Source organism: Lagopus muta, chromosome 16 (genome assembly GCF_023343835.1).
Source record: "Lagopus muta isolate bLagMut1 chromosome 16, bLagMut1 primary, whole genome shotgun sequence".
Lineage (NCBI taxonomy): Eukaryota > Metazoa > Chordata > Aves > Galliformes > Phasianidae > Lagopus > Lagopus muta.
In genome coordinates this window covers 6,215,780-6,236,090 of record NC_064448.1, presented here as the reverse complement: position 1 = coordinate 6,236,090, position 20,311 = coordinate 6,215,780, and the positions used below count along the sequence as shown (strand labels likewise).

General features: G+C 48.0%; 2 protein-coding genes across 3 annotated transcripts; one reads left to right on the top strand and one right to left on the bottom strand.

The window, feature by feature from the left end:
* The first annotated feature begins 352 nt into the window (after positions 1-352).
* Positions 353-13,127, top strand: LSM14B (LSM family member 14B). Of its 2 annotated transcripts, XM_048962823.1 has the most exons (10): positions 353-677; positions 4,830-4,993; positions 5,314-5,449; positions 5,905-6,021; positions 7,827-7,997; positions 8,114-8,191; positions 9,214-9,384; positions 9,559-9,712; positions 11,248-11,427; positions 11,812-13,127. In XM_048962823.1, exons 1-9 carry the CDS (start codon positions 557-559, stop codon positions 11,417-11,419), a joined length of 1,284 nt encoding a protein of 427 aa, XP_048818780.1. In that variant the 5' UTR covers positions 353-556; the 3' UTR covers positions 11,420-11,427; positions 11,812-13,127. The 2 variants fall into 2 exon arrangements, with proteins under 2 accessions (XP_048818780.1, XP_048818781.1); XM_048962824.1 differs by lacking the exon at positions 5,905-6,021.
* Positions 13,128-14,699: 1,572 nt separating this feature from the next.
* PSMA7 (proteasome 20S subunit alpha 7) lies at positions 14,700-20,044 on the bottom strand. Its single transcript, XM_048962825.1, has 7 exons — positions 19,775-20,044; positions 18,693-18,819; positions 17,578-17,702; positions 16,281-16,403; positions 15,834-15,953; positions 15,199-15,261; positions 14,700-14,939 (listed from the first exon to the last, which is right to left on the bottom strand). The coding sequence occupies exons 1-7, from the start codon at positions 19,868-19,870 to the stop codon at positions 14,847-14,849; spliced, it is 747 nt and encodes a 248-aa protein (XP_048818782.1). The 5' UTR covers positions 19,871-20,044; the 3' UTR covers positions 14,700-14,846.
* Between the last annotated feature and the right edge of the window lie 267 nt (positions 20,045-20,311).

Genomic DNA, 20,311 nt, shown 5'->3' with positions numbered 1-20,311 from the left:
GGGGACGGAGCGGAGCGCCGCCGCCCCGTGCGCAAACAGCGGCGGAATTGCTCGGGGCCGCCTGCGGTATAGCGGGAGGGGCTTCCAGCGCGGGAAAGCTGCCCTCACACGGAGCCGGGCTGCGGGGGAAGCTGAGGCTCCGTAACAAACCCTCCCGGCTCGGCCCCGTCACCGCACGGCTCCGCCCCACCACACTCGGCCGCGGCGGGAAGGCCGCGAGCTCTCGCCTCGCCTCGCCCCACCCCTACCGCCCCGCCCGCGCGCACGTGGCAGCCCCCGTCACGTGACGCGGGCCCCGGGTTTCCCCCCTCCTCCCCCCCGCTCCCTCCCCTCTCCTCCCCGCACCCTTCGCGTCTGACCCCGTCTCCCGTCTGGTCAATAGCGGGCGGTAATCGCGCATGCGCGGCGCTCCCGCAGCACGCCCCCGCTCCGCGCCCCCCGCCGCCCGTCTCCCTCCGCCCTGCTTAAGGCGCGCGCGGCGGGGCTCCCGTCTCCGCAGTGTGCGTGGGCGGGCGCTGCAGCCACCCGCGCGGCCGCGGCCCCTCGGAGCGCCGCCATGAGCTCGGGGACCCCGTATATCGGCAGCAAGATCAGCCTCATCTCCAAGGCGCAGATCCGCTATGAGGGCATCCTTTACACCATCGACACCGAGAACTCCACCGTGGCCTTGGCGAAGGGTGAGCGCGGCCCGGGCCCGAGGGGAGCGGCGAGTCGGAGCGGGGGGGGGTGCGGGGCCGAACAATGCGGCCGGGCGCTCCTGCGGGCCGCGGCCGGGGCGGGCTGCGCGGAGCCGGGGGCGGGAGCGGCTCGCCTCCAGCGGCGCGAGCTGCCGGTGAGTCAGCACTGGAGGCCGCGCGGGCGGGCGGGGGTTCCCCGCGAGGAGATCCGCCGTCCGCCTGAGGTTCCCTTCTTCGCTGGGAAAGCAGCCGTGCCGTGGCCGTTCCGGCTCCCGGTGCTCACGTCGGAAAATGAACGCGGTGTATCGTTGCTCGGGCTGCCTTTCCCAGCGCGGGGCCCGGCGGGTTACGGCAGAGCCGCGGCGGCCGCCTTTGTTCGTGCCCGGATCGATATCCGCGCTGCGAGGCGCGATGCCCGCACGTGGGCGCGAAGCTTCGCACCCGGCGCCGCTCCGCTCCCCGGCAGGAACGGCGATGTGCGTCTGGTTGGCTGGTGTGGTTTGGAATCGATGGCCACCTGTGCTGGGAGCTCCTGTGTTTGCTATCGGAAAAGCCTGCTCTATCTTGTTTAGTCTCTCAGGCAAGGTCTTGTTTTTATACTGCTTTTGCTGCACAGATTGGCTGTTCCAGCTAATGTCTGTTGTTCCTTTCCCCGAGCTTTGTCTTTCTCTGTTCTGTGAGTTCAAATCTTCATGGTAGCCTTCGACAGCCCATCAGGATCGTTCAGAAGCCAAGTATCTTTTGTCTCTCGAGTCTGTCTGCTAGAATTATTGCCTTCTTCTCAGCTTACTTTAGGCAGCCTATGCCACGACCTGAAATTTCAGTGTCATGATATTGGCATAATACTGGACACAAACATTTGACACATATTGTTGTTGGTTCTAAAGCTTAAAATGGGCGTTATCTCAAATTTCCACGAATTAACCTGTCCAAGGCTCTAAAAGCAGCTGTCTCCAGACATGAAGCACCAGCCTGTGGGAAGGATGCAATCCCTTCGCTGCGTGCACAGCAAGGCCTTCAGCCTTTGCTCAGCAGAAAGCAGAGCTGGTTCCACACCTGGTTCTGGCTTCCTTGTAACACTGCTGCAGAGCTGAAGTGCTGTGTTTTAAAGGTATATGTGATTAAAATGCTTGATGGTGTGGGGAAGTACGTGCCTGGTATAATATCTCTGGCAGCACTTGTATTTATTGGTCTCTTAATGTTCACATCTGAAGAACTGGAGTTCTAAGAAGTAGTTACAGTGCATGGAAAAATGTTTGGGTTTTTTTTTTTTCCTCATTTAAAAGTGCTGCTTTAAACTTCACAGTGCGAAGGCTGGTTGTAGCTCAAAGGGCTTTTTAAAATCAGAGACTTTGTATCAAGATTAGTGTCAGTATTATGAACTTAGCTGTGACAGACATCTCAACGCAGCAGCAGTTGGAAACGTGGCATCTCCAAGGGGTTGGGAGCCCTGAACTGTTGATGTGTAGTCAACACTGTTTAGATAAGTAAATTGCCAGGCCCCAAATGCCAATGTTAAAGGTTCAGAAGACCTTAGGATACGCTGTATGTACTGCTCTTGTGATTTTTTTATATTTTTTTTTTGGTCATCCTAATAGCATGAGGAACAATTTGGGTTGAAAGGGACTTTGGGGGAAGGAATCTGGTGCAGACTGTTATTCAGAGCAGGCAAACTTCAGTTGATTTGTATGCTATTCCTGTGAAATCTTGACATGTGCAGCAACTCAGCTCCTTGGATATCATTCCACGTGCCTAAGTGCTGCAGGACAGCTGTTTTTTTAGATGCTAAGCTTCACTTACGAGCAATGGCCATAATGCAATACACAGTTACCCTCCTGTTCTTAGCGAGCACCACTGCCTTACTCCCTGTTCTGCACAAGTCTGAAGGAACCCTAGATTTTAGGCAGGAAATATCTGTGTAAGAGTTGTTTTCCAGACATCCACTCCTCTTATGCCTCCTGACCCTTCAGTGGTTGAGCTCCACAGAGTCCTGCGTGTGAATGCAGGCTGTTGTAAAACACTAGCTGTGGCACAGCGTGGGATTGATTTCCTGTTCGTCTGTAAACAATAGTCACTGTAAGTCTTCATGGGAGACAGCCCTTCAGACCTCCACAGAAACTCCAGGCTGTGCTTTGTGCTGTGCCAGAAATCATTAAACACTTCAGATACAGGGAGTGGGTGTGCTTCACTCCTGGAGGCCTCGCAAATGCCATCGCTGCTGTTTTGTCTACAATAAGGACATCATTTTTCTACCCTTCTAGTTACAGACCTTGGGACCAGGCAACTGAAAGGCTGCCTGAACAGCTCTGGACTTTACAGCTCATGTGTTTCTCTAACTGGAAGCCAGCAGGCTGATCCTGGTGCTGAGAAGTCGTGTTTTGAGCTAGCTGTGGGATTCTGCAGTAGCTCCTGGTTGGCTTTAACATATGCTGCCATGAGCTGTATGCTGTAATAAGCTAATCTTGAACAGGAATATCAGTGGTATGGTTCGTGTCTAAAAGTCTGTGAGTATCGCTTTCAGTTGATAATCTGCTTCTAGTTGACTGGGTTGCAGCTGTAATACGATCAAACAGCAGCTGGAGAGCTAAAATAACTTAGAGGTTTTTATACCATAGTTACTAATGGAAGGCTGTGTTTGAGGGAAGCAACCGACAGCTTGTACTTGCACCAGTTAGGTATGAGCTGAGGTGCCAAAGAGCAACAGTGAAATGGGACAGTTTGGCATTGACCTGCTGTACACTGAGCTAATGCTCCTTGTAAGCTCATCTCCACGTGGAACAGATGGAACCTGAAGATTGCTTGCAGCATTAGCTGCTGCTTTTAGGGAAACCACCTGAAGGCAGTTCCTCATGTGAGGACTGCTTCTGATGAGTATTCCACCTACAAAGCATCAGCACCCATGATAAGTCAGTATGCCTGCAGGATGCTGGGAATGCTAAGCAGTGGGGTTGAGTTGATCCAATTCTTGCTACCCTTTATCTGGGGGAGCTGCAGTGCCTCCCTGTCCTTTATCATCCACCTGACAAGGCCGTTTGCACTTATCTTTCCTGCTCTGAAGTGGGAGCTGCAGCTGGCTGGCACAGGACTGCAGGCTGTGGTACAGCAGGTCTTTGCAAAGGGGCTGTTCAGGATGGAGTCTGTAAAGGTGCTGTCAAACTCAGTGTGTCCTGGCTCAAAGTTTGAATGCTTCTCTGGTAACCTGTTAGAACTGGCTGATGCAACTCCGGTCTGGAGCTCTTCCACTGCCAAAAAGCATATATCAAGCTAATATGTGCTGGTGCTTATCTGAACTGGCAAAGCTTCATAAAGGCAGAGAACTATGCTAGCAGACTTGATAGACTTCTGTAAAGTGTAGAAGGAAGTCTCTATACGTGTAGATCGTGCACGTTCTCTAGTCTGTTTCATACTCTGGTTTTTGGTGTGACTGCCACTTGTTTTCCTGCACTAACAAAGTAGAAAGTCTGAATCTGACCTCCTCCTGTTTCATGGATTGAGTTAATTTATGCTCCTCCCTGGTAGGCACGCAGTCAATTACAGCCTTCTTTCCCACTGCAAAGTAGAACATCATTCTGGTAGTACCTGCACAAGTGCTCTGATAGCTGAGACTTGGTGAAGCTTCAGTAGGCACTAAGGTTATCACTTAAAGCTTTCTAAATATGAAACCATTGGCATAGAGAGAATTTAAATGGGAAGCTCTTATGCAGATAGACAATTTGTTATTAATAAATATGAAAACAAAGTTATGGATTTGAGCTCTAAAGCCACTGAGGAACTTTTTCCTGCTGCTTCAGAGGCCTCCCTCGTGGTCTGTTGTGGTGGCAGTTGTCTCAAGTTGGATGTATATGTGGGACAGGATCTGGGCAGAAGCGCTGACTATGGCAGTATAGCAGTGCGGGCAAGTCCTCAGTTTTGCAGTAGACTACTCCATTCCAACTGGTTTATCATCCTGGCCTTCCATTTATGCAGGCTGCTAGAAGATTTGGTCTTTGGGAACAGATGTGTGGGATATGGGGGGCTGGGACTTGAAAGGTAACCTACTTTTTTGTTACTTTTGGCAGGCATTGTAGGAGTACTTCCTAATTTTGTAAGTCTTAACTTGTATAACGTTGCAAAGATAACGCTGAACTAACAGCAATCTCTCCAATGCTGAAGTGCGATCCTTTGGTACCGAAGACCGGCCCACAGACAGACCTGCTCCTCCAAGGGAAGAGATCTATGAGTACATTATTTTTCGAGGAAGTGACATCAAAGACATCACTGTCTGTGAACCTCCGAAAGCTCAGCATACCCTGCCACAGGATCCTGCCATTGTTCAGGTAAGTTAGCCTGCAGTGTAGGTAGATGTGGTGGAACACTGATGAAAGGCTGCGTTTGGTATCAAACTATAAAAACGGAGTCATTGTCTCCAGGAATCTTCAGATTTTTGGGAGCGTTCTGAATTGCATTTCTGTGTTTAAAATAATGGTAGTAAGGCTTCAGTCAACAGAACTGCAGCTAGTGTAGCAGCTGAGAATGCAGGTAAGGGCTGCAGTGTTTGCTTGAGTGGTAACAGTGCTGTACTTGAAGTAGAGAATCGCTGCCGAAGCAAGGTGACTTCTGGATGCTGTAAATGGAAATGTGCTTTGTCTTTTTGCAGTCTTCACTGGGCTCTGCCTCTACGTCATCCTTTCAGCCACATGTGCCTTACAGCCCGTTTAGAGGTATGCCACCTTACAGCCAACTTGCTGCCAGCTCTTTACTTAGCCAGCAGTACGCAGCTTCATTAGGTTTAGGTAAGTAAAAGCTTTCTTTGCTAGAATAAAGGTACAGTCTTTGTATGCAACTACACTGGAGCCACATAGCAGTAACTGATAATGAGTTCCATACTGAATGTCAGGCTGCAAGAAGCAGTGAATAAGTAGTTAAAAACTTTGCAATGTTCTTATAGCAAGGAGGCCCATCTCTCACTTATGCACATGTACCCAAGAAAGAAACTAAAGAGCTGAAGCTTCTCTCTGAAAGTAATACGAATAACAAACAGTTGAGGTCAGTTCATTTCTGGTCTGACATAGCTCACATGCACAACCCATGTGTGAAAAGAGCTTGTGTTCCAAAAGAGAACTAAATAAGCTGCTCTAAAGCTGTTCTAGAGATTCTTGTATCTCTTTCCAAGTCCTCCAGATGTTACACAACCTTGTATCTTATCCATATATCTTTTTGCTTTCTCTTCTTCCCTCTATCTCTTTAGAGAAATTGGTAAGCCCTCCAGCATCAGCAGCTGCTTCCAGTCCTAGTTCTTCTCCGTCTCCACAACCTGTTTCAGAGCCTGACATGTCTTCAGAGCCCCATCAGCTCTCTTCCAAGGGTAACAGCAGTTTGAGGACTCCAAATATTTGGAAGAACTGCATGGCACTTGAAAATATGTTCTTGTTAACCCCCTCCTAGAATGATAGTACTTACATGGGTAATGCTAGTGAAATGAGTTTGTTCTTGGCTGTTGTTGCTTTTCATCACATGAAGCATTACTTCCTCCTGCTCTAGAAGTATCAGTTAGAGAGACAGGAGAATGGAAAAAGAAAAGAATCCTGAAAGAATGTGGATCCTCCTGTGTAAGTATCAGGAGGGGGGTGAGGTTTAGGGATGTCGTGCTGCATCCTCCCTAGGAGTATGTGTTAGCTTAGGCATTAGGCAGGGAATTAATTGGCCTTTCCTAGAAAGCCAAGCACACTGCTTAAATCATGGGTGGCCTTACTACTCAAAAATAAACAGGCAGGTAGAAAATTCAGGAATATTCCTGTAATTTAGGAAACTTCAGGATACGTTTCATGCATGATGGGGCAATGTACCTTATAAAGATTGCCAGCTAGTGAGGCATAACTAACAGTGAGCAATTTTAGGTGTGGTAAGCAGAGGTAACATAGTTCTGGGTGCTTGCTTCTGTGCTTAAGAACTTTTGAAGGAGTTTGAGTAGAGATAACTAGCCTGACCCATCTTCAGAGCAGAGAGACCAGGTGCAGCCTGCATTTAAACATGGTAATTAGTTAAATCTGTTTTTAAATTAGCATGTATGGTTGTGTTGGCATGAAACTTCCCGCTTTCTGTTTGGCCATCTGTCTGTATGTGCTTTCTCAATTTTCGTACTGAGCTTTGAAACTGTTGTTGAACTTGCGCAGCGGCTTTGTGCTACTGAATAATCCTTAGGCTGTGTCTGTCCTCCTTGCAAGTTTTCCAGGTGTGCATAACTGGGAACCTGCATGATGTTACCTACTGGGTTTATCTCAAGTGGACTTGGGTGACCCAGAAGTGTCAGTGGCTTGGTTTGTGTGTACCCTTCAGCTTTTTCACTTTTCTTGCTCTTTAAGTGTATTCAGTTAAAGTTTGCTTCCAAGCAGTTCTTATGCATAACTACAAAAGCCTGTAGCTCCAAAACTTCTAATTAAATCTAGAATGCAGTATTTCTTCTGAGTACTGAAGACTGTCACTTTCTAAAATAAATGGTGTAAGGTATACCAAACCATGAAAAGTATTTACGTGTTTTGTAGTGTGAATAAATAAGCCTGGATGGAAGAGCAACAGAAGTCTTGGGTAACACTTTGGCCTTGACCAAGAAGGAATTTAAAAGGGTAACTTTGAGATCTGGTCTGGTTTCAGGTTTTCTTTGTCTGAAAGCTAACAATAAGCAATGACAGTACTTCAAGTAGTCAAAGGGCTTCTAAAAATGGCTTACAAAATGGGATACATAGCTGAGGTGACGAGGCTTTAGCAGCAAACTTTTTTTTTAGACAAAGTGGGGAAGCCTTCTGGAGCAACTTCAGAATGGTTGTGTTTTGCTTCAGATTAATGTAAAGTACAATCCATAACCAGAGATGCAGCTAGAAATTTGATTTTCTTATCAGCTCTCTATAGGAGACTGACCTGGCGTGTTTGTCTGAAGTGTCTAATTTGATTTAAGAAATAAACGGGTAGTTTTTCTGATGTAAGGCTCTGGATTTGTGAGCTGAGAACTCTGGCAGTAGTGCTTTCCCTACGTGCCACTTAAATGTAGCTCGTAACGATAAACAACCGAGGTTTTGAGTAACTGTGGCCGATGTTTGCTCCGTAGAAGTGGGCAGGGCTTGAATAACGCTGGGTGCTTTCTGAGGAGCACTCAGTCATTGCAGTTCTTTCCAGGTGCTGGCTTCCCTTCCGTTCACCCTGTCCGCAAAAGCCCCATGGTAGAGCAGGCTGTCCAGACCGGCCCTGTTGACAGCATCCATTCACAGAAGCCACTGCCAGTGAAAGTAACTCCAGGGGTGCAACGCAACGGCCGGCAGGTTCCACAGAGCAGCACCAAGACAGCTGGTGTGTATGGACTGCTTTACAGTGCTGTCCTCAAGTGTCGTTCAAAGGTTCATAGCAAGGCCAGACTGCTTTGCTCTTGTTCTTGTGTGCCTTGAAGTTTCTTTCTTGTTCTGTAGATACAGTTCCGGCAACGCCTGTACAGACCCAAGGGCAGGTGAATGATGAGAACAGAAGGCCCCAGAGGAGAAGATCAGGTAGGCTATTCTGACACAGACACTTGTTCTGGTTTGTAAAGGCAAATACTGCTGCATCAGTGAAGCGTTGTTGGACAGAAGGCTAAGAGCAAAGAAAGGCTTTGTGAGTCTTTGGCCAGATAGGGATGGTTCCCCAATAAAGTAAGCTCTGGAGCCACAGAAATACAGAGCCACCAAAATCCTGGTGCCCTCTGAGCACTGGAGATAAATTGTTTTGTTTTGTTTAAAAACTGACAGCAATAACTGGATTGCTCTGAAACCTGTTGTGTCGTCTTATTGGGAAGGGCAGCCTGCTTAAGATATCTAGTGTTCTTTCAAATTAAAAGAACTATGGAGTCATTGCTTCTCTAGAATGAAGCTTTTATCTTGAGATGACTAGTTAAGCATAGGACAAAGCAAAGTGAAGCCAAGTTCAACTAGAGATCCTTCCCAAACAAAGTGAGAAAAGGCAGGAAGCAGAAGTTGAGATCAGTTTTCAAACTAGTTTGAAGGCAGCGCTGTGGAAGGGAGGCTGCAAGTTTGGTGTTTTTCTTTCCAAAAAGAGGCTGATAGTTTCTTTACGTGGTTTCTGCTTTACAATTAAGTATGCATCCCTTTGTGGGCAGGTGAGTCTTAGGTAGGTTTTCCAAAACCAATGATCTGTTCATCTCAATCAGGACAGGTTTGTGGACCAGTTATAGTAACATGTTAGCAGATGAGTAGCAAATAGAGTTCATAGCCCCCGTACCTTTCCCTCAACTTTACTTGAGGTGCTGCTGTTATTTTTTCTTTTCCAACTGGAAGAAAAGTTGGATGTGTTTTGGTGGTAAGGCTGACAGCAGGAATGCTTTCCAGACAGTTAAAATGTTGCTGTAATGTGTCTCCTATAGCCCTTCAGAAGTTACTTTCAAAGAGGTGAGACCTAACCATGGGACTGGAAGCCAAGATTCTGAGTTCTAGTCCTGGTTTTCTCTGGTCTTGAAGAAGTCATTTAACTTCCCTTAATTTAACGTTACCAAGTGTTTCAACTCTCCTGCTTTCAGGAAACAGGGGAAACAGGAGAACCAGAAATCGTTCTAGAGGACAAAACAGACCAACTGCTGTGAAGGAAAATACAATAAAGTTTGAAGGTGACTTCGACTTTGAAAGTGCAAATGCACAATTCAACAGAGAGGAGCTTGATAAAGAATTCAAGAAGAAACTGAACTTCAAAGGTTTGTAGCTTCTTTAAATACGAGGTGCTGAGTAGTAAGCCTTGCATAGAAAACTCATTCTGAGAAACTGCATCGTTACGTGTGGCAGCATCTCAGATTTTGTTTGAAGGACCAAGGGAACAGATGGGTCTTCAGAATGCCTCAAAGAAGTGTAATGCATTGTATTATCTTCAGATGACAAAGCAGAGACAGAGGAAGAGAAAGGGGACCCTGGAGTGGCAACTCAGAACAACGATGGCAGTGCAGAGGAGGACCTTCTGGGACCCAACTGCTACTACGATAAATCCAAGTCTTTCTTTGACAACATCTCCTCAGAACTGAAGTCTAGGTGAGTATTTCTTTAAGCTTGCTTTTTTTTTTTTTTCCTACCTTAGCCATAATCCTAGATGTGTAACATGGTGCAACTTTCTAGAAGTCTCAATGCAAGAAGAAAATGTGATGAAATCAAAACAGGTTTTAGAAGGGAGTGTTGTCACACACTTGATGCATCACTGATGATGTTACCAAGCTTCGTGCAGTGAGACCAAACAAATAGCAGTAAGTTCAGTTGCACTCATACATTTCCCTCAACTAGGATACACAGATCACTAGTTATCAGATAGCACAGTTGATGTGGAAGGAAGCACAAAGATAAGTGTGCAACTGCCTAAACTTCAGGGCTACCAAGGAGATGAAGCAGGTTGGTAAGGGCACTGTTCAAATGGCTCCTGAACCCTGACTGACATGGAGATCAACCAGCTCACTAGGAAGCCTGTTTCAGTGCTTGACCACCTTTCTGGTGAAGACAGTATCTATAGAAGTCTTGCCTGGCATGCGTGTATGCTGTTCCCATGTGTCCTGTCATTGATTATGAGGAAAAGAGTCTCTGTGCTCTCTTATTTTCCCTCCCCAGGAAGTTATGGAGAGCAATGTGGTTACTTGGTCTCCTTGTCTGCAAACTAGACAAGCAGGGCCTCAGCTGTTCCTCATGGGATGTGTGCTTTGGCCCTTTTACCAGCTTTGTCCCTTGGGTGCATTCAAGTATCTTAATGTTTTTATATTGTGGAGCCCGTAGTTGCCAATAATATTCAAAGTGAGGCCATACCAATGCTAAATACAGTGGGGGGAATCACCTCTGCTGGCTGGCTGTGCTGTATTTAATGCATCCCATTCTGTTTCCTAGTCCTGACTTTGAACCCATAGAATAAAGTCTTTAAAATCACATTTGTGGGAGGAGGCAACAGACTCATGCTGTGCTGAAGATGGTGCAACTTGCAGACAGGAGCAAGCTAAGCCTGGAGTTTGGGCAGGTCTGTCTGTAGAAGCATCAAATTAAGTACTGCAAATATTAATGAGAGGCTTCATCTGCTGCTGCTGTCTTTTGGTGGCATGAGCAGCCTGATGAAGTTAAACTTCCCTTTAATGTCAGCGTGTAAAATTCCCTTGGTGTTTCTGCTTCCTTTTAGCAAAGCTTTCTTCCAGGTGTTTACCATAAGGCAGTATTTGGGTAGGCAGGTTCTGGGTAGGAATTAAGACTGGTGCTCTGAGGCTGTTCCAGTAACTGAACCTCAGCTGTGACAGGGCTGCCTTCCTAGGAGTCCAGAGAGGCTTCATGGGATTCAAGTTTGTGTTTGCCAAGAAAACAAGACTGGGTGTGAGATGCTGCCGAGTCCTCATGCAATCATATTTTAAGTCTTTCCACAGTTCTCTGGTCTGGAAGTAGCATGTAAAAGCCAACAGCTGTCACTTCCAAAAAGCCCACATTTAGCAGAGGAACTGAATTCGTGTTTTCATACTGCAGCAGTTCTTGTTGTAGTGGCAGTCAGGAAAACAGGGTTGGGGTTATTGAATGTCTGTATTAAATCTGAATGCAGTCCCATTCAGTTCTAGACGCACCACGTGGGCTGAAGAAAGGAAACTCAATACTGAGACGTTCGGAGTGTCGGGACGGTTCCTTCGTGGCCGCAGCTTTCGTGGTGGGTTTCGAGGTGGAAGGGGCAGCGGAGCAGCAAGGAGGAGCCAAACCACTCACAGAGCTGGTACTGGCAGAGTGTAACTTCACAGGTAAACTGCGTTTTCTTTCTTCAGCTGTTAATAGCTGCTCTCCCTAACCAGAGCATCCCTTATCTTATCCCTTCTTATCCCTTACCTGAGCTTTCTGTGCAACCTCCTCTTGCTCTCCAGTCCTGCAGGTAAATTAAAATTAGTTCTTTATCATCTCTTAACTGTTCATCCATCTTTCTAAGTGATGGAAGGAAATACAAGCAGTTCTAGCACGTTGATTGATCTATTGGCTCCTGGGGCTCACCTCTGCAAAAGCCAAGAGCTGTTTGTTTCAGCTGAGACTTTCCAGCTGAACATTTTAATTGATATGTAGGCATGAACTTTTGCTTTTTCTTGGGGCAATCCTCCGGATATCAAATCTAATTCTACCTTTTTCCTGCGTAGGTTCTAACATCTCTCCTGAGAGGATGAAAATGTACATAGAAAACAACTGACTGCTGCACTAATGTGGGAAAATGGTTCATATTGTTTACCGTCTCAGCTCAAATGACAGAACTTCATGTACTACTGCTTATATTCTGGACTTACTTTGGACCAGCAACAGTCAGCTGGAATATTCTTTGGAAGAGGGAATGTGTTCAGGGGTACCTTCTTCAGGGTGTCTTTTCGTTTGTTTTTGTTTTTTTAAGTGCAGATTAACTTACATGGTTCTTCTTTCGGGTCTCTCAAAGGCTGCTGTAGTCTAAGCATAAAGTCAGACTCCTTTTCTGAACCCTGAAGAAGCTAAATCATGGTATTTTAACATGGAACCAAAGCTCACTTGAAATAAACCAGCTAACTTGTTTGTTCTGAGTAACCAAATGGATTCTTTGGTGCTGCTGGTCTTGCTGTACTCAGCAGCGTGTGTGGAGTAGCACTTGGTATCTGAAAGAATGGACTCCTGGTGCCGAGGAGTTACGTGTATTGTCACTTGGGAATACTGGATTGTTGCTCATGTAGTGGTGTGAAATGACTGTACGACTGTTTGTTAGCCAGTACTGATGTGGAGGTACTGCAGGCTCTGCGGAGCTGTGCCTCCCTCGAGTTGAAGGGTGCTGGGCACTCCTCCACGGCTCGGAATTCTGCGGGGTCAGGGGGGGATGGATGCAGAGTGCTGTGCCCCAGCAGGACGGGCAGCAGGCGCTGCTGCTTGTGTGCTCGGAGTGCAGAGCCCCTGGCAGCAATTGGCTGCCTGGCAAGGAGCCCGGAGCGCCGGCTTCTTGCCTTGCTTTGTACCTTGTTCGTATAGTGCTAAACGCAAACAGTTCTCTGTACACTAGTAGACTGTGGTGGAACACTATGGAATGTTTTCATTAAACTAGGAATGGGGAGTCCATATAATGAAGCTTAACAGATGGGCATGTTTAATTTTTCCTCTGTACCCCCATACTGTAAATAGTTTAGTTTTTCTTTTGTTTTTAAAATCTGTATGTGGGGAGAGGGGCTGGGAGGGAAGGGGTTACATTTGTTTGCATGAATAAGTGGGTTAAATTGCTATAAGCATGTGTCCCTTTTCTGTTGGTAGGGAATTTTGTTGGAAAAAGCACCTTGATGACTGAACCCCGTACATAGCTAGAATTTTTTAGTTATGCATTGACTTAGGTTACTGTAAAAGCTTGGATTTATTTTTGTAGGACTTTATTGCTAAGAATTAGAGCATAGCAGTGGGGCTGCTCTTTGGAGTAATGTAAATTGTAATTATAATAAACATGTAAATGTTTGACGTTTTCCTGCTATTTTGTTCTGCGTGCAGCTTGGCAGCATCTGTCCATACAACTTGTTGGAGCCCCAAGCAAGGCTGAAATCTAAGAGGAAACTGAGCTGGCCTGGGAAGAGGCACACAGTGTTTAAGGAGGCTGCTGAAGGCTCTGCTACAGCTGCTGCATCGTTCCTGTCACCCTGTGCCCCCTCAGGGGAAGTCTGAGTATCCAACTGAAGGAGTGTTGCTGTTCACAGCACCCAGAGCTCACAGCCAGCACTGGTATAGCTCTACCTGTTTGTTTTGGGTGGCAGTACATCTGTTTGGTGGCCACAGATGCTTTTAGGAGCTGGTCTTTTACCAGCAAGTAGTGTGTGCTGACAGCAGGGCTTGCAGCAGCCCTAGGTGACCCCTTTCTCCAATGGCAAAACAGCTTCTGCCACTACAGCATGAAGGTGGAATTGCATTGCCTGTCAGCTGCTGGAGCAGAGTGCCTCTACAGCTACTGTGTGGCTGTGGTGAAGTGAGAAATCAACACCAAGCTCAATACCACTCCTCTTTATTATTAAGGCACCAGTTCTCTTTCTTCCAGATTCAGTGTCAGGCATGTTGGGCAAATACACCACAGCCTCCCTGTGCAGTACTGTACCTGGATCACTGCCCTTGTAGGGAAGAGCTGTCAACAGGAAACAACAGCAGGAAGGCACAACTCCCTCCCTTCCCCAAAAGCTTTACCCCCGTGCTTGCATGAGGCCAGGCTACTTGGAGCTGCCTCAGGCTGCAGCTGGCTATTGAAAGTAAAACTTGCTGTCTGGGTACACAGCCACCTGCCCACAGGGCTTTCATTTTATACAAGTTATTGTTTGGTGAATAGAATGCACACAGCAATGACTTTGGTGTGCAAAGATAGGCCTCCATCACTTACAGAACGTGATCTACCTCTGCCACGAGAACTGGGCAAAGAGACAGCTGTGAGAGTAGGCAGGTCTGACCAGAACCGAGCTAGGCACCAAACCTGGGGCAGGGTGAAGGGAGGGGGATGGAGGAGGTTAAATACAAAAGGATAAGCTGGAGTAGACCTCTGTCCTTGTTTTAGCATGCCTGCAGTTCATGTGAGGCAGTCACTGGTCCACAAAGCCCCTAGTGGGCCATCACACCACCGCTTTATTCCCAGCTGACAATCATGCAATGACCTGCAGGTAGCAATTCAAGCACCTCCTCAGTCGCTTATGATGTGCCTTCAAAACAGTTCTCATGCTCATTTCCCAAACCACTGCAGCCCCAAATCTGCTATAAAACTCACCACAACTGGGGATGAAAAGTGTTTTGTTTTACATCTGGGCCCTGGCCATTTACATTTGAAAATAGTGATGAGGGACAGAGAAAATGTAACTCATTGAAAGCAGCTGTTTTTGCTGAGACAACCACTTCAACAGCAAGAAAGTAAGCGACAACGGAGACTGTTCACTAAGAAAGCTGCCAGGAAGAAAAATGCAACCAGTCTTCATCCTTTAATGGGTCACTACTGCATGGTGTAGCTGATCAAGTCATCTTTAGTGATTAAAATATCAGGAACACACGGATCTTTCTAAAATAAGAGCTTAAAAAAAATCAGTAGGTTTATTGTAGGTCTCCAGAGGGGCACAGTATGAATAAACGGAATGCCTACATCTTGTCTATACAGAACAACCCTTTGCTTCAGTTAAAAAGAAGCAGCTAAGCAGGCGCCGAATTTGGTTCATCATGATGTCTTCTTCTGTTTTTTCTTTTCATTTTCTTCCTTTTCTTTTTCAATTTCAGCAACATACTTCTCAATTTCTTCAGGGCTTAGAATCTAAAGAAAGGAAAACAGCAACCTCTAAGATGCCACTTAAAGAAGATAAAAGTCTTGAGTAGCTCTGACACGGCAGGAAAGTGAACAGATATTTCCAGAGACACAGGTACACTGCAGACACAACGTGCCTTGGCTGCTACTGTTAAACAAATATTTGCCAGTGCAGAATGTGAGATGAGGAGTGGAAGTTAGGGCTGATGTACAACAGTGCTATCAGAGAAACTGGCTGCAAAGGGAGAAAAGCCAAAGCAGCCTTTACCTTCAGGGGCTGATCTCTTCTCATAACAGCCAGCTCGATGTTCTTCCCCCCAGACTGCACAACCTGAACAGAAGTTAACACCATTAGGAGCGGGTCCAGTAAACAATTTGAACACCTCTCTTTCAGATCTTTTAGGAAAAACAGCTGTGGAAAAGGAGCACTTCTTTAGCTCCAAGCCCTCTATCCCAGCAGGAGGAAAACCCATCCCCAAACAGGAGGCATTCCTTTTGGCATCAACGCAGCCTGTTGATGCTTAACTTAAAGACATCACATTTCCACCATCTGAATTTTGATTTAAGCTTTCCTCACCTCAAATTTCAGCACAAAGACAAAGCATACCGCACGTGGAGTGTAGTATTTTGGTTCATTTATATTAATTGCAAGAACTGAAGTCTTTTTCCCTCCCCTGAGGACTGCAGTTTAACTTCCTCCATGTAAGTTACAGGCACAGTTCTCTGAAGTACTCTGAACCTTAAATGTAACCCCACACCTACGGCAAACAACAAATGCACTTTCCAGAGATCCTTTTGTAATGCTCTGCTGCCACGTGGGTGAAGATTTCAGCATACTCACAATTAGGAAGTTGATCCAAACACGAGGTGAAGAGTGACACAAAGCTCCTGAGGGAGACTCACCTCAAGAAGAGCCTTGATGACAAGCTTAATAGTCAGATCATCTGTTTCAATGGCTTCATCAGTGTAGTTTTTCTCCAGGAATTCACGTACAGATTTAGCTCCTCTGCCAATGGCATTAGCCTGGAGTGGATGGGGTGGGAAGAAGCTTGGAATTAGCAAGGAATGGGATCTGTACAGTTAGATGATCTGAAACCCTTCTGTGATCACTGTGTTTTTCAGGAGATGGAACGCATTACTTCCCCCACCGCACAAGCAGTCAGCAGTCAGGCACCCCTGTGTACTTGGGAAACAAGAGAACATGGTAAAATTTCCCAAGCAGAGCTTAACTGCACACTGCCACTCCATGCAGATGGATTTGTTCACCTCCTTCTACATCAATCCCTCTTAAAGGAGGTGGTAACTCTTCAATATTTCATTACACCTCCAGAAGAGACGGAACCAGCTCACCTTCCAAGCATGGTACGTGCCAGAGGGGTCGGTCTGGTACAGCCGGGGGGTTCCATCAAAGTCAAATCCCACGATCAGAGCAGAGATTCCAAAAGGCCTGCGACCGTTGCTTTGAGTGTACCTCTGCTCAGAAGGAACAGACATGCATTTCACAAGCAGCTCCGCGTTAGAGCAGAAAGCAGACATTTGTATGTTACGACCAGGAAAGGCATCAGAAATATTTTCAGGAGGCTTTCTCACCCAGCTACCTATTGAAGGCAGGATTCCATGTCCTACCAAAGGCCGTAAGCCAAGCAGCTGACGTGGTTACTTCACTTCTCAGCCACTTTTCCTAACATCCACTGAAGTTTTCTGCACCACTGTAACTATCAGGAAGAGACTCTCCTGGCTGCCAGGAGCTGCTGACAGTGACTGCATGCCTGGGTGCGGCGCTGTGCTTTCACAAGCACGCAGGAGGCTGGGCAGGAGGATGCCATCTGAGCACAAAGCCAGCTTTCAGCAACCATGTGCAACAATTCCATGAATGACAAAGCAGGCTTCATCTGCGATGGCAGCCAGCTGTAGGAAAGGCAGTGCCACAGCCCTTCTGCTCGCTGCTGCAGCACATCACACACCACAAGTGACCCTAAAAGCACGGAGCCCAACAGCAGAGCTGCAAGATTTACTGCTGCTACTTTTAGAGAGATTGCAAGCATGCCAGAATGAAATACACAGATGTGAGATTACTGTAAAGGAACAAAGAGAGATTCTGCTCTGACAGGCTAGTAATGAACACCAGCATCACACTATTGTCATCATCACTGTGCTAGCACGTCATAAATAAATTAGACTTTTGCTAATCCCCACTAGCTGCTGAAAATTAGTTCAATACACCAGCAGCAAATGAACAATCTTACCACAGAAGGCAGTTGGGCATATTTTGACCCTGTCATTAATCTTAAATTCATGAATATCAAACTAAGTATATTAAAGTGCTGCCTTAATTTGCTCCCCTCTCATCTCTCCCTGCAAAGTCGTAGAAGGGAAACCGGAACAGGAAATGCATCACAGCCACGATGAGAATGAATTAAAGCCACAGATGGGCAGCGTCCCTGGTAACATCACCAGTGTGCTCACACAGCTGTTACAGGCACTGACTGATTCCATCTTCTGAGGAAAGCTGGCCATCAATCCTCATGTTCTATTACTACATTTTCATTTCCAACAGCCAGCAGCGTTCTGTTGCTTTCTGGCAGCAGAACCACACACAGCTCCTGCACAGCAGGACGCATGGACAGAAGGACCCCACACAGCACACCTGCTTCAGGCTGGCGATGTAACGCGTGATGTACTCCACAGTGACTGGATCCTCCACGGTGAGTCTGTGGCTCTGACATTCCACACGAGCTCTGTTTATAACTATTCTGGCATCAGCTGTGAGCCCTGCAATGACAGTGGATTCGCTGTGCTCAACTCATGCTTCACACCACGAGCACAGACAGCTTGTCTTGCTCCAAAAGGCTCACAAGGTCAGTGCTAACAGTGAGGGAAGGAAAGCATACAAGAGGTCACGCCTTCCCAGGTTTGCTGAGCGAGGACATCATTTAAAAGGCAACAGAAATAAGCTAATGAATCAAAATTACATACGTTTTGTTTACAGGTTTCATGATTGTCTGTTAAATAACATGCAATTTGGAACCAGGAAATCAGAATCCCCCTGAGAGATTGGAAGCATTCAATCTAATGGCAGAGCTTCCATTCTCACATACGGTGGCTGCATTTCTTTTGACAACACCCCTCTCTATAAATCAGTTTATCTGCACAATAAATCTTGTCTAGTTGATGGAACTACAGCAGCATGATGTTAGCTGACAAAAAATGGCCAGCAATGCTGTTTTCAGCTGGGAGCCTTGTTTCCAATATAGAGCTCTTCTTTAAGCTTGTGAACCCACCTGCACATATCACAATCCCCAGCTGAGGAAGCAAGGCACACTACATCTCAAAAATCAGTATTTTTGCCTGCTCAAATCAGATCTCCTCTTAAAGCATTATGAATACTGATACAAAGAATTACTTACAGACAGCAGATATCTGCTGAAATGTACACATGTTCACATGAGCTCACATATTGTTGAACACTGTATTTTTATATGTGTGTTGATAACGTTACTTCTCAGTCCTCATCCTCACGTTAAACTCAGTGGACCTTGTGAATTCTAACCAATATTTCATCCTCATTTAATCACTGGTTCTCCCATATGCCCTATGGACCTATCCACACCTATTTGTAGAAGTAACTGGAAACATGCTCCTTCCCCACAGCCCTCACTCATGCCCTATGAATCTTATACATGCCCTATGAATCCATAACCTTACCCAAAGGCAGCCTAACAACTGCTGCACCAAACCCCTCACTCTGCAGGGATCACATACCTGCAAAAGCCATGCAGACATTGTCATCCAGGGCGCAGATCTTCCGTACAGTTCTTTCATCCTGAAGTTTTGCCACAGACTTCTTCTCCACGCCGAGAACAACGATGTCCTTCCCTCTGACTCCAACCTTCAATGCGTTCAAAGAAAAGAGGAAAAAGAAAAGTTAACTTAGGTCCCCTAAACAGGTTACAGAATACTGGAATGAGGGCCTGGTGGAGAGAAAAAAAACAGCAAAGCAAACATTATAAACTTCAACTTGAAGTACTTTGTTTCCTATTGCCACAGCCCGGGAGAGGACAGATGTAACAAAAATCACATTCAATTCCTGAGCGCAGTTTCATCAGCTGCTTTCACCAATTTAAACCCGTGTGACTCCTAGCAGATATCCCCACCCTCCTACAACCGCGTTCTCCAATACCAGCACTTTCCTGCAGCCACTGCGGCAGGAGCAGCACTAAAGCTCCACATCAAACACAGGGGCAGCCTGCCGTAGCTCGCTCCCTCGCAGTACCGTAAAAAAACCCAACGCTATCCGGCACTGCGCCTCGTTACGAGGGCCGCCCCGCTGCTGCAGGGCCGGGGCAGCTGTGCTGCGAGGAGCTCCGCGCTACCAGCGGTGCGGACGGCTGCGTCCATCGGCGCTCAGCAGCCGATGCGAGCAGTGCCAGCCGCGCGCCCAGCCGAAGGCCGGCGGTTTCCTTCCCGATACACGGGGAAAGCGATCCGTTATTCCCCACGTGGGAAAACTCCTCGTTCATCAGAACCTCGGGGCAACGCGAACACTGAAGGCAGCGGCCACAAAGCCATTCCCACTCGCCTCTCCTCTTTCCCGTCCGCCGGACACCAGCGCAGCACAGCGCCCAGCAGCGCCGCCCGGCCGCGCGGTTCCGCCGACAGCAGCGCCGATTTCGTGACTCTCCCGTGGCGCCGCCCGGCTCCTGGCGCTCCGTGCGCGCGGGGCCACCGGCGAAGCGGCGGCGCGGCTCCCCGCGGCGCGACGTGCGCAGGGCCTGCCTTCCCTCCCTGCCGCGCCCGCCTCGGCCCCGCGGCGAACCCGGAGCCGCCTTTCTCCCCTCACTCACCGCCGTAGAGCCCTTCTTCACCGCCTCCTGGGCGTACTCCACCTGGAAGAGGTGCCCGTCCGGAGAGAAGACGGTGATGGCCCGGTCGTAGCTCATGGCTGCCGGCCGCGCGCCGCCTCCCTCAAAACAGCACACTCATCCCCCGCCCGCTTCCGGAGTACGCCGACGGCGCCCCCTGCGCCAACTCCGTACGCTGCAGCCGCGAAGCTCCGCGCTCCTTGCGCGAGGAGCCGGCGTTGCGCAACGAGCGTAGGCGAAGGCGGCCGCGGCGCTCGACGCACTCGGCGTAGATGGCGGCCGCCCTTACGCAGTTGGCGCACCTGGCGGCGGCCGGCGGAGGCAGGGAGATGCCGCTCGGCTGCGACAGGAAACCCGGCGGCAGGGACGCACCATGTGCGGCGGCGGGGAGAGGCGCGGGGCGGCGGGCGGCCGCTCTCCTCCCCTCCCGCAAATCCGCCCCGCAGCCCCCCCGCCCCGAGCTGCCGGCACCGGCCCCGGGCGCGGGGCGGCGTGTGCCGCTCCGGGGCGCGCTGGCCG

Bases quoted from the DNA above. Each gene is read 5' to 3' on its own strand.
- LSM14B (XM_048962823.1), top strand. From the start codon at position 557: ATGAGCTCGGGGACCCCGTATATCGGCAGCAAGATCAGCCTCATCTCC. The intron at 8,192-9,213 runs GTAGGCTATTCT...TCCTGCTTTCAG, and splicing joins GCCCCAGAGGAGAAGATCAG to GAAACAGGGGAAACAGGAGA. The intron at 9,385-9,558 runs GTTTGTAGCTTC...TATTATCTTCAG, and splicing joins GAAGAAACTGAACTTCAAAG to ATGACAAAGCAGAGACAGAG.
- PSMA7 (XM_048962825.1), bottom strand. From the start codon at position 19,870: ATGAGCTACGACCGGGCCATCACCGTCTTCTCTCCGGACGGGCACCTC. The intron at 18,820-19,774 runs GTGAGTGAGGGG...AACGCATTGAAG, and splicing joins TGAAGAAGGGCTCTACGGCG to GTTGGAGTCAGAGGGAAGGA. The intron at 16,404-17,577 runs GTGTGCTGTGTG...CCTTCTGAGCAG, and splicing joins ACATCGCCAGCCTGAAGCAG to AGGTACACTCAAAGCAACGG.